The sequence below is a fragment of the Candoia aspera genome, chromosome 8 (genome assembly GCF_035149785.1).
Source record: "Candoia aspera isolate rCanAsp1 chromosome 8, rCanAsp1.hap2, whole genome shotgun sequence".
In the NCBI taxonomy this organism is placed as follows: Eukaryota; Metazoa; Chordata; class Lepidosauria; order Squamata; family Boidae; genus Candoia; species Candoia aspera.
In genome coordinates this window covers 56,026,885-56,040,891 of record NC_086160.1, presented here as the reverse complement: position 1 = coordinate 56,040,891, position 14,007 = coordinate 56,026,885, and the positions used below count along the sequence as shown (strand labels likewise).

At 40.2% G+C, this 14,007-nt stretch overlaps 1 protein-coding gene across 4 annotated transcripts in view; it reads left to right on the top strand.

Annotated features, from left to right (window-relative positions):
• Positions 1-9,263: 9,263 nt before the first annotated feature.
• The window catches only part of NPNT (nephronectin), a 57,880-nt gene continuing 53,136 nt past the window's right edge, over positions 9,264-14,007 (top strand). For all 4 annotated transcript variants that reach the window (XM_063309813.1, XM_063309811.1, XM_063309812.1 and 1 more), the window contains exon 1: positions 9,264-9,603. In XM_063309813.1, coding sequence (XP_063165883.1) covers positions 9,533-9,603 — 71 coding nt within the window. In that variant the 5' untranslated portion in view covers positions 9,264-9,532. The remainder of the gene's footprint in view (positions 9,604-14,007) is intronic.

Below are 14,007 nucleotides of genomic sequence, written 5' to 3'. Positions count from 1 at the left end.
TTTTTTTTTTTTTTGGCAATTTCCTAGTCTAACCTAGACTCTTCAATTTTTCTGCTGGTCTCCCAGAAAAGTACTAACCAGGTCCAACCTTCTTAGCTTTTTTCAAGATAGCCAAGGTCATCTAGGGAATGCTTCAAGTCAAATTACATACTGAATTTCAGTATGTAATTTACAAGTAGATTCATGCATTAACTTTGATGATTGTCCTTTGGAGGACAAAGCAAATTTGCAAGAAATTTTTTAAATGTGAATATGTGCATTTACCTTTCTTTTTGCTGCAACTTTTCTCTTCTCTTGGTAGTTTTTTTCCCCATGAGGATTAAGCTCCATGTTTTCCTTTGGGAACATGAACGCAGGGGAAGAAGAGGACAGGGGAAAGAAAACTACAAGGACAGTTGCAGCAAGAAAAAAACACACACATGCCTCTACTTCCTTTTTTTTTTCTTTTGTTGATCTGTTTCTCTAGGAGAACTCATTGTTTGTATTTTGAGATATGTGATCATGTTTAAGTTATAGTTTGCTCCCCCTATAGTTTGGTTTTTTTAACACTGAAACAGCACTGCTTTTTCTTTTCCTTTTTTCCTTGTATTAGCTCATTTTTTAAAACTCACTTAACTAATTTTGTCATTAAGCATCCAGACAGATTCCTCAGAAGGTAAAGTAGTATACAGAACACACTCCAAACTAATACAGTGCTTAGGTTTTGTTTTGTTTACCAAAGCAATTAACTGTAAACCTCCTCCAAAATTAATTCATTTGAGTAGACTCAGTTGCTCCTACAGCAACGTCAGGGCTGGATAAAATATTCAATATTCTTATCATATACAGAGCTCATAAATCTCTAATATTTCAAGTTTGATTTATCTCATATTTATTTTCTGAAAAATTAAAGATTGCTTACACTTAATCAAAGAGAGAACAATATGTGCATTAATTCTGTTAAGAAACATTTTGTTACTAGTGGTTTTTGTAACAGTTTAATATTGTTGATGGTACAACCTGTCAGCATCTTTTTTTCTTGTTATCATTCTATTGTTTTAGCTTTTTTATATCAGCATAATATCAGTATAATGTATTTTTGAGGCTATTTTTATTGTATTCTTTCAATAGGAAATGTGTACAGGACATTAAAGATAGTCCGTTGCACATTTAATGATAGTTTTTGCTTGTATTAACTTCATATTGTATATTTAAGAGACTTTAAAGCTGACTTTCAAGACAAACAGTCCCAAGGCAATTTGTTCACCATTCCTGTGATGATAAAAGGAGGGAAGACCCACATGTGTGCAGCCTTGAACTTCCAGAAGAAAGGCAGGAGAAATCTAAAAGTAAATAGCTTTGGTACTACCATTCTGTTTCATTATCAAAGCTTAAGTGAGAAAAGTGTGAATACAGTATTACAAAACTGACCACTGTAGAGAGAAATTTGATAGGTAATTACTGAAATCAGCTTTTTAAAAAAAAACTCTAAAAGATTATTATCCAAAGCTACTCACACATCAGAATGGAAAAATGCTGGGATTTGAAAGCAGTTGGAAATCCTGAAAAGTACCAAGTCAATGTGTTTGCTTGTTACCTACTCAGTGGGAGAAAGACAGAAAGGAGATGGCTAAGCAAAAAGGCTCAAAGATATTTTACAAGATGATAATGAAGCTTCATAAATGACAAATCTGCTGTCAAGATCATGGTTGGAGAAAATCAGGTCTAGAAGTGCTCTGGAAGTTCTTCAGTACTTCATATATAACATGGGAGAATATATTGCACATTGGTCACAGCTTATGCAAGATACTCTACAGTAGTACAACATGGAAAAATGAATCAGAGGCTTTGTGGTGGATACCTCATATAACAAATATTTATTTAACAATATTTGTAATCTGCCCCAATTGAAATGCATTAAAAATTACAGATAATAAAAATAACAATCTAACACATCATAGGCACCATTCACTTAAACTATACTAAGGATTAAATGCCTGTTGGAACAACACTCTTTTGCTTAGTTTTAGAGATACCTGTAGAGTACAGGCTGCCTATACTTCCAGGGGGAAGAATACTCGATAAAAGTAGGACCACCTCTGGGAAGGTCTGTTACTTGGTCTCTGTCCCAAAAACTTCACAAGGAGGAGTGACAACCAATACCTCCACCCTAGATGACCAGACAAATTAAGCAGATTTTATTTTGTTGACTTGCGGATTTGAATTCAGTGGGAGCCCTTTTAATGGATGTCTTATTCTCACGTGATGGAGTTGATCTATTAGAAATCCATCCACTACATTTTTATAACTGTAGCTTCTGGGTCATCTTCAAGAGTAGCCCCATGTAAAGTTCATTGCAGTAGTCCAAATAGGTGCGGTGATCAGAATGTGGTTACCATCACCAGCTAGGATCGGGATGTAACACACGTTTCTGGGCAAGAAATCATCTTGCTGTATTGTACTTTTCGAACTGGCCAAAACAAGTTAATTTGATACGTGAATAAGGAGCCAACAGAGAATCTTGCCAGTAGTACCTCCTCTGCCTGTGACGACAAATCCTCCCATATTTGTTTCTCCCTGTTTAAATGCATTTATTCCTGCTTGAATGAAGTTATATTTCAGTCTTAGGGGTTAGGGAATGCCATTTGGGAGTGGAAATAAACATTTTGTCTAAAAGCAATATTTTGTTAATTATCCTATGCTGTATATGACCAAGATGACCAGATGAAAATCTATATGAAGCCATGAACATTTCAGAATGCCCATAGGTCATTTCACTCTAATCAAACATAAATATAACCTATTGTTGGAATCTCTCTATTTGACATACTCGGCATTTGTTCACCATCATGTATCAACAACTAGAGCTGATGCTTAAATTATTACATGGTTTCCCAATCTACATTACTTGTAATTTTATCTGCTCAACTGTTCTTTCTAGTTTTTTTTTTCCCTTTAAGATTGTAGTGTTCCAACTGGGGTCGTGGTTTAGGGTGTGTTAACAAAGCATTCTAGGGATATGCTTTCAAATCGGCCATTGGCTCCCAAGCATGCATTCTCTTTTTTCCCCCTTCAAAAAGGTCACAGCATTTTTCGTGCTTTATTTTTAGCTTCTAACTTTCACGCTGGCATAAAGTTTAGTGGCACAAGTATGTGTTACAGAGACTGATGTGACAACCCTGTCAAATTTATCTGACAAAGGCCAAATTACAGTCACAGAACTCTGACTAGGTCTCCTAATTTATTTTTTCTAAAATTGCAACATTCAGTTGCTTGAGTGCTGCACATGTAACATACAGATTTAACTAGCTTTTTTTAAATAGGCATTTTCCCTAGGCGCCAAGCATCCACAGTATGGTTTAATATTTAACATTTCAAATGATTGGATTGATTGATACCTTTTTTTTAATTAAAAGCAGAGATTTTCAGTTTACTGACTCATTTATTTAAACTGTTTAAAAAAAACCTACACCAAAGGATTGCAATAAGAGAAAAGAGGGAGATTTGAACATTTTTTTGCCTTGTTTATCAGCTTCCTAGAAGGTGAATTTATTAAGAATTTTGTTGCTGAATATGACACATGCATCTACTTCATTCTAATTCTAGCAGTGAGGGAGATTTTTAGGATATTCAGTACAAAAGGCTATACAAAATTAATCATGTAACTATCCTTCCATAGTTGTGTATCAATTTATATTTGCAATTTTTGTGGCAGGCTGGACTGTAAATGAATGCCACAATGGCTTTCATGTATTTAACTGTTTTCAATACTAACATGGAACCCAAATAAGTTGTGAAATTAATTTTTGTGTTTAACATGCATATCCTTTAAAGTGCAAATAATTGCTATGGAAGGTCAACAAGTTAGCAAGACTGCAGCAGACAGGAAGGGGAATTTAATATTCCTTCCTGCAACCCTGATGGAAATCACTCTTCTGAAGTTTGGGCTTCCATCTGGACAAAATCTTCCATTGATGCCAATGGGAAATTTTCTCTTACTCCAAATAGTGCTTTCAGAGGAGTGATTTTCACTAAGGATCTAGAAAGGGAGGAAAAAGTTAAATTTCTCCTTGGGGTTCTTAGTATTCTCACCTTCCAGTAACTATATATGGATCTTTAGGAAATCATGTCCATAATTTTGTACCAAGAAGTAAGTTAAAGGCACATAAATATTCATTACAGAGAATATCAATAAACAAGTTCCTGCCCTGCCCTATCATGCTGATTCGCTCTTTGGCCTGTTAATTCTATCATCAGCATGTAGACATTACATAACTTGTATTACAGAATCCACTAACATAAATTTAAACCAAAGGAAGATGACCAAATATGCCTTTATGCTTTTTAACAGTTCACAAATAACTATAAGCTGTTTAACCAAGGTCTACTGGACTTTCTCTTAGTGATATCAAGGATGATAGTCATTAACATGAATCAGAAGTTTGACTCAACTTTCCAGGCACTTTTGAGTCTATTTCCAGTTTTTTGGGGGGTGGGGGGGCTCATATTGTCCAAGCCACAGTGGCTAGTTTGGTGCATCTCCAACACTCAAAGCAGCTTGCAACAATCAAAGATAGTATAAAGCATGATAATAAAATAGATGCAGATCAAAGTAAAACCAAAGTTTCTACATTTAAAATAAAAATTTTACATGTAGAAAAAGATGTGTTTTTGCCAACTTCCTAGATCCTGGGACAATGGGAACCAAATTTAGCTTCTTAGGGAGCCATTGCCACCACCTGCAAACCCAGTGACAGCAGAGGTCAAGGAGCACTCCCTAACTGCACACCTGCCTCTTCTGCAAGGGCCCAGCCCCATCCCAAGCAGCCAGCACCTTCCTTGTGCATTATACAGTCAAGGTCAGATGTGGAAACTTGCCCCGTTTAAACAGCCTTTAAAAACCTGCCTGTTTAGACAAGGTTTTTTTTTAAGTATTAAAGGGCCTCTTTGGTTTTATTAGTTGCAATATTACTCTTATTCCCCATTTTATCACTTTCTGTAGTTAGTTTTATTGAGGCTTCTTTAAAAAAAGTTTTTAAACTTTTTTACAACCTTGAGAATGGTTTAAAGATTACTAAAAGGGAGCCTGCCCAGCTACTGGCTGATCTAAAAGCTAAGCAGTGTTGGGCCTGGTTAGTACTAGATGGGCACCCAGAAATACCAGCCATGGCCTACACTAGGAGTCAAAAACCATCCCAGAAAAAGACAGTGACAAAAATACATGATGTTTGTCCAGACGTTGAGCTCACCTTGAAGAAATCTTGACTTAACAGAACTTGCTAAATTTTCAGGGCAAGAAAAAGGGCATGAAGGGTAGGGATTCTCCTGTCAAAAGCACTTGCAGGATTTGGTGCTCTCTTTCAAAATTCTGTCCATGACCCCATCATTGATGCAGTTGCTCAATCCATCTGTATCTGCCTAGAAAAATCACAGCTGCACCCTCTTGACTTGAGCTCCCATTGTTCAAGATATGCATATGCTATTTCATTAGTTTTTATTTTAATGATCTTGCTTTTAATGATGTAGACTGCTTTGTGTATCAGATAACTGAAAAGCAGGATAAAATTATAGTCAATACAGTAAGTTAAATGAATAAATGTAAAACATATGGGTAGAGGAGGGAAGTTGTAAACCGTGTGGCCCAAAGATGTGCATATATGAAATCTGCCAGCTGAATACATTCGTTTTATCTGAGGCAATCTGGTGCCCTTCAGATGTCTGGGGACTGCAATTTCAATCAACTCCAGACAGCTTAACTTGGGTCTCTTCTTATGGATCACAAGAGTTTTAGAAAAGCCCTTACTTCAGAGCTAATCTGACCACAGTAGATGTTACAGAAAGCATGTAGGATTGGGCAGCTATTCAGAGCCAGTAGAAAAATAGCTTTAGAAGAGATGTGGTTATCTTTGCTGCACCTGTAGGTACCTTTTAAAGAAGCTGCATCTTTTCCTGATCTCAGGAAAGAATGCATTTGGGTTAAAGAAGCATTAAGGAGGTGGTAGCAATTACATGCACCTTTTTAACACCTGCTTAATGGAAGCATTTATTTTCCTGGGACCATGCAGCTATCATACAACCCAAGGACAGGCATAGGCTCTTTACAGAGGTGCCAACAGGTGCAGCAACTGTATTCATCTATTTGACCAAATTCCATCTGACACATCTGCCAATTTTCTGTGTTTGCTGCTGGATTCAGGTGGTTGAGACAATGTAAGGATACACTAGCCAGGATGATTGTTGGCATTGCTCTAGACTACCTTAGTTTTTTTGTCTTAGGGATTTCAATGTCCATGCTGAGGTAGCCCCATGAGAAATGAGTCAGGATTTCACGGACGTGTCCCAGCTGGTATCTGGCTCTGCACATCCCACAGGACAAACAATGGATTTGGTATTCTATTTGGCTAGAATATGAACTGATAGAGGATCTTTCTGTAACTCCAGGGTAACAGGCAGATCACTCTCTGGGCATATTTAGACTGGCAGCTGCTATAAAACTTTGTTTAAAAGATCCAAACAAGGCACAAATGTATTTGGGGTTTTGGAATGTACTTGGAAAATTTCCCATCTAATCTGTCTGCATTATTATCAGAGTCCTGGTGGATGGTCTGAATAGTTGACACTATAGCATCAAAATGCCCTCTTCTCTCTAGCAGAAGTCAGTTGGCATCTTGGCTTATTGGAGATGTGAGAACAGTGAAGCAAATGGAGATTGAAGAACCATAGTGATCAATCAGACTGAACCACTCAGTTGCTTTTTCAGGCCCATTTATCATCTGATTTTTAGACTGCTTCACTCTTAAGGCACTTGAAATACTATCTGTAGCAACAGTTGCTATAAGGAGGCACCTCTCTGCCTCCTTTGTCTGCACAAGACAGTCCCATCATGCTTTTCCATACAGTGCTGCATCTCCCTCAGGATGTTGGGGGAGAGAGCCAAATTCAGAAGCTTGCTCTGAGCAATTTTCACTTTTTTTTTTTTGGCAGATAAAACTGATCAGTTTTCTTCAGCTTGGGCTCCAGTATTGGTGCAAGTCATGTTCATATTGGTTCTTCAGCCTGTAGAACATCAGGATTTGGACAGGGTGCATGGAGAGATGAAAGCCACCACTTACTCGCTGACTCCTTGTCCTTCCTGGCCAACTGAAACAGCCAGGTTCAGACAGACCTCACAATTAAGGGAGGTTGTCAATTATTTCGTGAATGTGGGATATGACCTGCAGGCTAAAGGTAGGCAGTAGCCTTTATTTAAAAAGGCCCTCCCATGCCCTGGAAGATCTTTCTAACCAGTCTCAAATATTCTATTCTTGGATAAGATGTTGAACTACAGATGCATCATTTTTAGACCCATTTCAACCGTGTTTCTTCTAGGATAAAACACTGAGATTGCTTTGGTCATCTATGCCAGAGATCATAGCTGGGAGGAAGTGCAACCTTTGACTTATCTTGGACCTCTTGGCAGCTTTCTATCTTCTGGGCCTTCTAACAAGTTGGGCCTTGGGGACATAGTGTTGGTGGGACACCAAACCTTATTTCAGAATGTGCCCAGAAGGTGGTGCTGGAGGAATATCGTTTGACCACTAGGTATTGAGCTATGGCATGCCACATGGTTCTCTCATGTCTCCTATGCTGTTTAACATCTAAGTGAACCCATCATGGGGAACTGCTATCAGGATGCCAATGACAACTCTATTCTTCTACCCCATTTTATTCTACTTACCTTTTAACTCCAAAGAAACAATCAGTATCCTTGAATGTTGCCTCAATGATGGGCTGGTTAGGAGAGAAGCTGAAATTAAATTCAAAGAAGGAGTTGCTTGACTTGGGACTGAGGTAAAGCTTGTCCTGGGTGGGGTTGTGCTGCCCCAGAAGGAGCAAGTTCATAGTTTGGGATTGCTCCTTGACCCCCAGCTGTTCTGCATTTGCAAGTGGCAGCTTTGGCAAGGAGCACATTTGCACAATTATGGCTAGTGCACCAAGTGCAACACTTCTTGAGCTGTTTTGCCTCAGTTAAAATCCATCTTGACTAGTGCAGTGCACCTTTTGTGAGGTTACCCTTGAAAATAACTGGAAATTACAATTGGCTACTGTCCTGGGCAAGATAATATGAATCCTGTAGTGAATGATCTGGACTGCTGCCCATTGCTTATAGGACACAGTTTCAGCTAAGTTTAAGATCTTGGTGTTGACCTTTAAAACTCTAAGTGGCTTAGGATCTCATTATTTGAGGGGATGCCTCTGCTGTTAAGAATTTTCCTGCTTATGTAGATCTGCTGGAATTCTTCTGAAGATGCCTCCCCACCCTGTCTGAATCTTTGCTATGGATATTTGGGAAAGGATCTCCTGTTGGTCTCAAGTAATGGAAATACTACTGAGCTAGGTTTGACTCTTACACTCCCAGCATTTAGGAAGACAGGCCAAAGTATCTCTTTTGCAAGCTTTTCACTGTTAATTATTTTAATGATTGGTTTTGATTTTCATTGAATTAATTTTGTTGTATTTATTTACATTCGTATTTTTAAAATTGTGATAAATCACCTGGAGAGCCAGTTTGGTGTAGTGGTCAAGGGTCCAGGCTAGAAACCAGGAGACTGTGAGTTCTAGCCCCACCTTGGGCACAAAGCCAGCTGGGTGACCTTCGGCCAGTCGCTCTCTCTCAGCCCTAGGAAGGAGGCAATGGCAAACCACTTCAGAAATCTTGCCAAGAAAAGTGCAGAAACTAGTCCAAGCACTTTCCAGGAGTCAAAAACTGACTGGAAGGCACGGGGGAGGGGGGGGGATCACCTGGAATGTTGGAATACACTCCATGAAATAAAACAAAGTGATTGTTATCCATTGTTTTCTGCCCATTGTATTTTAGCTTATTCATTTATTGCCTTGAATGGACTGTACTTTATTCTACCCATTAAGTGCAGCGGGGCAATTCTCCCATGCCCTCCTTTCCTAATGAAAGAAACAGGCCCTGGCGTGGGCGATTGATGTCCTCATCAAAATTAGGCTTCCTTTAGGACACCCACCAGTAAACACGATCGGCGGCCCCACGCCTTTGTCTTGCTATTCCGTTTCTCCCAATAAGCCGTCTGAAACTGCCGCCGTCTCTCTTCCGCCGGGAACCTGGCGCTAAGATCTGCCAGGAGCTCTGCGCCGCTCTTCTCCCACGCTCCCGAAGGCGAGCCGGGACGCGCACGCCTGCGCTCCAGCCCCTTCCCGGCAGCGGGCGGCGTGGCCGCCTCCGAGCTCCAGAGGGAGGGGAGCGACAAGCAGGGACGCGCGCGGGGGGCTCTCCCCTGCCGTTTGCGTGGTGCGCCGACCTCTCCGCCGAGGACCTGGATTAGCTGCAGCCCCGGCCACCGGAGGCCCCTGCCGGCGTTCAGCTCCCAGTGCGCTGAGCTGGGTTGAGGGCGCCTCCAGGAAGAGCCGGCGGCCGCTCGGGTGCCTTCGCCTCTTGCGTCTCTCCCCAACCTGCCGCTGCCGCCGGTGGTCGAGAGACCCGGGGCTCTTCTTCCTCTCCCCTTTTTCTGTCTGTGTCTGTGTCTGTCTGTCTTCCGTTCCCGAAATGGATTTATCTTTGAGGGTCCTCGTTTTATTCTGGCTTTACCTGGAGGCTTTAGGGGACTTTGACGGAAGGTAAGCCAAGACTTTGATCAGTTTTCTGGAAGGAAGGGGTTGGGGAAAAGAAAGAAAGGGAAACTGCCCGAAGGCACGCTTCTGTTCAGACCTGGTGGAGAATGAGAAATTCTCCAATTTGCTAAGGGAAGGGAGCAATTCACGACCTTGGCGCTGCCTTCTGTTTCCCCCACTAACATCCAAATGGCTCAGAAAGGGCAGAAAACCTGTTGGAGGTGGATTCAGTCTGCGATCCCTTCTCCTTGCACAGGATCCAGAGTATGCTCCGTGCAAAATCTGGCTCTTTGCACTTACAAAGTACAACTGTGGAAGTTTGCACTTACTCGGGGAAGCAGAGCTGCATCGCATTGACGGCGGAGGCACCTGTAAATCCCAATAAGAATCCACAGAGTTTGCAAGACCCCAATAAGCCCTAAAGAAGTAGAGAAATGAAAGACGGTGTTTTATTTTGTTCTCCTTTGCTTCATAATAGGACTTAGCCTTCAGGTGCAGAAAGCAGTTCGTACTGTATACCTAAACGACTTGTGACATAATGTTTATTGGCACATGCTATACCTCTTTAAAGATCCTGGAAGACTCCTGTATGTTATTTGGGATCTTTGGTTTGGTTTGGTTTTTCACTAATTTAAGGCTGTTCCTCATAAACCTTGAATTGTTACAAGGATTCCAGCAGTCCTTTGAGGTCGGTCAGTTTCAAATTCCAAACCCAGGGGGGAAAACCACTTTGTGAATGGGAGAATAATTCAGGGCAAGATTTCCTGATTTGTCCTTCTGTCTCTTAGCCACTGCACCACACTGATTCTCTCTGAGGGGGGAAGCATCTGCTTCTAAACTAGGAAGGCTTACAGCTGGGATCTAGGCTGGGATCTCTTTATCGGAAAGTAATTCCATCCCTGTTCAATGGAACTTACCTCTAATTAAGTGTGAATAGCTGTGAGTCCTCATCTAAATTGATTATTCTTTAACACAGGAAGCTGCCATAGTCCAAAACAGATCATTGGACAGTTGAATTATATTGAGTGTCTAAACTGACTGATAACAACTCTCTATTATTAGGTAGACCCCCCTGAGGATGTCAGGGCTTAAGCCAGAATCTTCTGTGTGCAACCCATCAACTTTAATCTTTTACTTTATGTGCCCCTGCCAGTAACAGAGACCAGTAGTACAGTAGATTTTTGCTAGGGTTGGCTCTGTTTTTGTTTTTTTAAAAAAACACATTAGTGTAGATGGAAAGAGTCTCATCTGCATTTGAATGTGCAGGGTGAATACTACCAAGAAAAATTGTTCTAGTTAATTGACATGCTACTGAGAGCTATGCTAGAGCATCTGTAGGGATGGCAAGTATAACGTATGATTATATTCTGTGGATATTAATCATATTCTGTTACTTGTGCTGTGTGGAAATGGCATGTTCACAAGAGGTAAATATGGAAGAAAGAGCTTTAATATAAAATACTTTAATTGCTGAAGTAGTTGTTTTCCCATCATTCATGCATAATTATATGGATTGTCATAACCAAGTAACTGCAACCTCCAAAACTCTTAGGTTTAGCATTTGTGTAGCTTCAGTGTTTGTGGGTGACATGGGGAAGGAATGCCTATCTCCTGTCAGATAAATCATGCTGCTGACAATAAACTAGGGAATATTTGTAATCCTGTAAAACTTTTTCTTTCTTTTTCTACCTGTACGTTTTCCAGGAATGCTTGGGTATCTCTAAATGCGTATCTAAAATAAACATCAATCAGACAAGCTGTAAAACTAAGGGCAAAATTATATTCCACCATTCATTGCAAATATTTCAGTTGTGTAAAGATGCATGATAGGCAAGCCTTGACAGGTTTAGGCAATCCAAGTTTCTTTTGAAATACATTGCTTAGTTGCTACATCCACTCTGTAGCTGATAGACCTATCAGATACATTATTTTTGGGCAATTTGTTGAATAGATCGTAACTACTTTGACTTCATTTATCAAGCCATTTTCATTGGAAATACAGGATCCATAGATAACAGTTGCAAAGCTGTTCCCTATCTAGGTATTGCAATGCAAACAGTCATGAGGAACAAATGTCGATGGGAACCCATAGATGAGAACTGTTTAGCTTTCCCTGTGATTTCCCCAAGCCATGAAAAGAATGCACACCTTCTCTGTTTGTTGACTGGAACTGACAGAAGTCTCCAGACTTACTTGGTTTCTGTAGTTCACAAAGACACTTGGAAATGGTGAGGGGTAGCAGACCTTATGGCTAAATCAGTTGGCAAGTCTTGCTGGAATAAGCACATCCTGTTTTCATATTACATATTTACACTAGCCTCTCTGGTCTGTGGGTATGGAGCCTGTTCCAATCTCCAAAGACTGGGGGACCCAGAAATTAAGCAAAGCCCAGACCTGCAACACAGTGCACTGTGTTAAACATTCTGGTTATACTATAGATCCATGTGGGTTTGCAAATACAACTGCAGACCCTAGTAGACTCATGCCAGTGGAACTTCATAGAATCCATCATCACAATGAGTATGTTCACTCTGTGAAGTCTGCTGATTCCCCACTTTGAGTTGAACCTATTAATGGTTGGCTTTTGTGTCCAAGGCCCACCTCTGAACACACTGAACCTCTGCTATTTAATATCAGCAGTCATCAGGCTAAACTTTATTTAGCCTTGCCATCACATTTTCTAATAGTCCTGGGAATGGACTGGCTTCAAGTTCACAATCCACATATTGATTAGGACTAGAATGACTTAACCTTTGGCTCACCTGCATGCAGATCTCACAGCGAGCAGGGCTTTGAATCACCCACATTGTGTCCTGTAGCAGGAGCGTCGTCCAACTTTGCCTGGAAAATACATGGGCTATACTTTATTTATTTATTATTTAATTCAATTTAGGCACCACCCAACTCCAGTTGCAGTTCACCAACAATAATGTTGTTGTGTTTGGAAAAGGGGAGACAATGACTCTGACCTCCATTAATTTTGTGATTGTACTTTCAATCTGATTTCTGGAGCTCAGATTCTCACAAAATATCACATTCATGAAAGACAACTCATTTTATTAATGAAAATTAGCAGAAAAACTTTATCTGCCCATTTTCTTGCCCTGTAAGTGTCCCTGCCTTTCATGTAGTTCATTGTTACTGACTCTTGGACTCTGTACCTGTTAGTGAACTCTATTCTCTTTCCCTTCTTTTTGAGTTCATGGAATGCTACAAAATGAGTACACATATCTCAGAGGAGCTTTCAAACTGGGTGACATGAAAGAGAGGCACAAGCATCTAATTCCCTTTGATACCCATTACTGAAAGTTTGAATGCTTGGTAATATCATTTAGCTTGGATAGTTCTTCCTCAGTCTTCCTCAGCTTTATGAGCCATATTTCTCAAGACATATTAGACACCTTTTGGATTATTTTTGGAATAATTTGCTTATTTACTCTGAGGACTGCACTCTCCATGTGAGACAAGTATGGACAATTCTGCAGTGCCTGTTCAATCACAAGTTCTGTGCCATGCTGGATAAATGTGCCTTTGCTTTGATCTGCCTGTCTAGGCTACCGTTTTCCCTCAAAGAGATTTCAGATGGACACAGTTAAAGATGGATTTATTCTATCTTGAGAATCCCCACCCTGTACACATACACATGCTATTAAGGCCTTTGTTGGATGTTGTCATTTTTTATTTTAATTTTTTACCTATTTTGCTGCTGTACATGCACTGTTCATGTGTCTTATCAAGAAAGGTGGGCTTCTGAGATCCAACAAGCCTTTGTTCTATTCAAATGAACATTCACTTTTCAATGTATCCTCCATTATCCAGATCCTATATGTCTCTCTTTGGCTTAGTCTGATTTTGCCTTGAGGGCTGTGCTTTTATAATCTGATCAAAAGTTTAATGAGAGCTTGCTCTCCTGTGCATTTTTCTTCCCAAATCTTTTTCTGCCAAGCAAACTTATGTTTCTTTTAACAACAAACCTTCGGCGATCAGGGATGCTTTTCAACACTGGAACTCCAATTTCTGTCATCTCTGAAGGCACAACACATTCTACTGAGTTTAAAATTGACCATAGGTATTTGAAACACTTACAAACTTCTCATAGACTTATATAGCATCAGATCAGGTAAGCACAATTCTTTCCCATTCTATCTTTGTATCACTTACTGTATATTCCTAGCTTGCAAGACAAGTAGACTGATCCTCTGTCATGTAAGTTTCTGCTCCTGAAAAACCTAACTCCCCCCACCCCCAACCAGCATCTTTCCTGCCCTAAGTGACTCTTGGATCAAGAAGAAACACTCCTTCCCTAACTGATCTCATGCATACTCTTCAATAGCAGGACCCACATATGTAGGCTCAAACAGATGACTTTAAGGGGACTCTGTCATCTTGCTCCTTCCCTGTTTTCTTCAA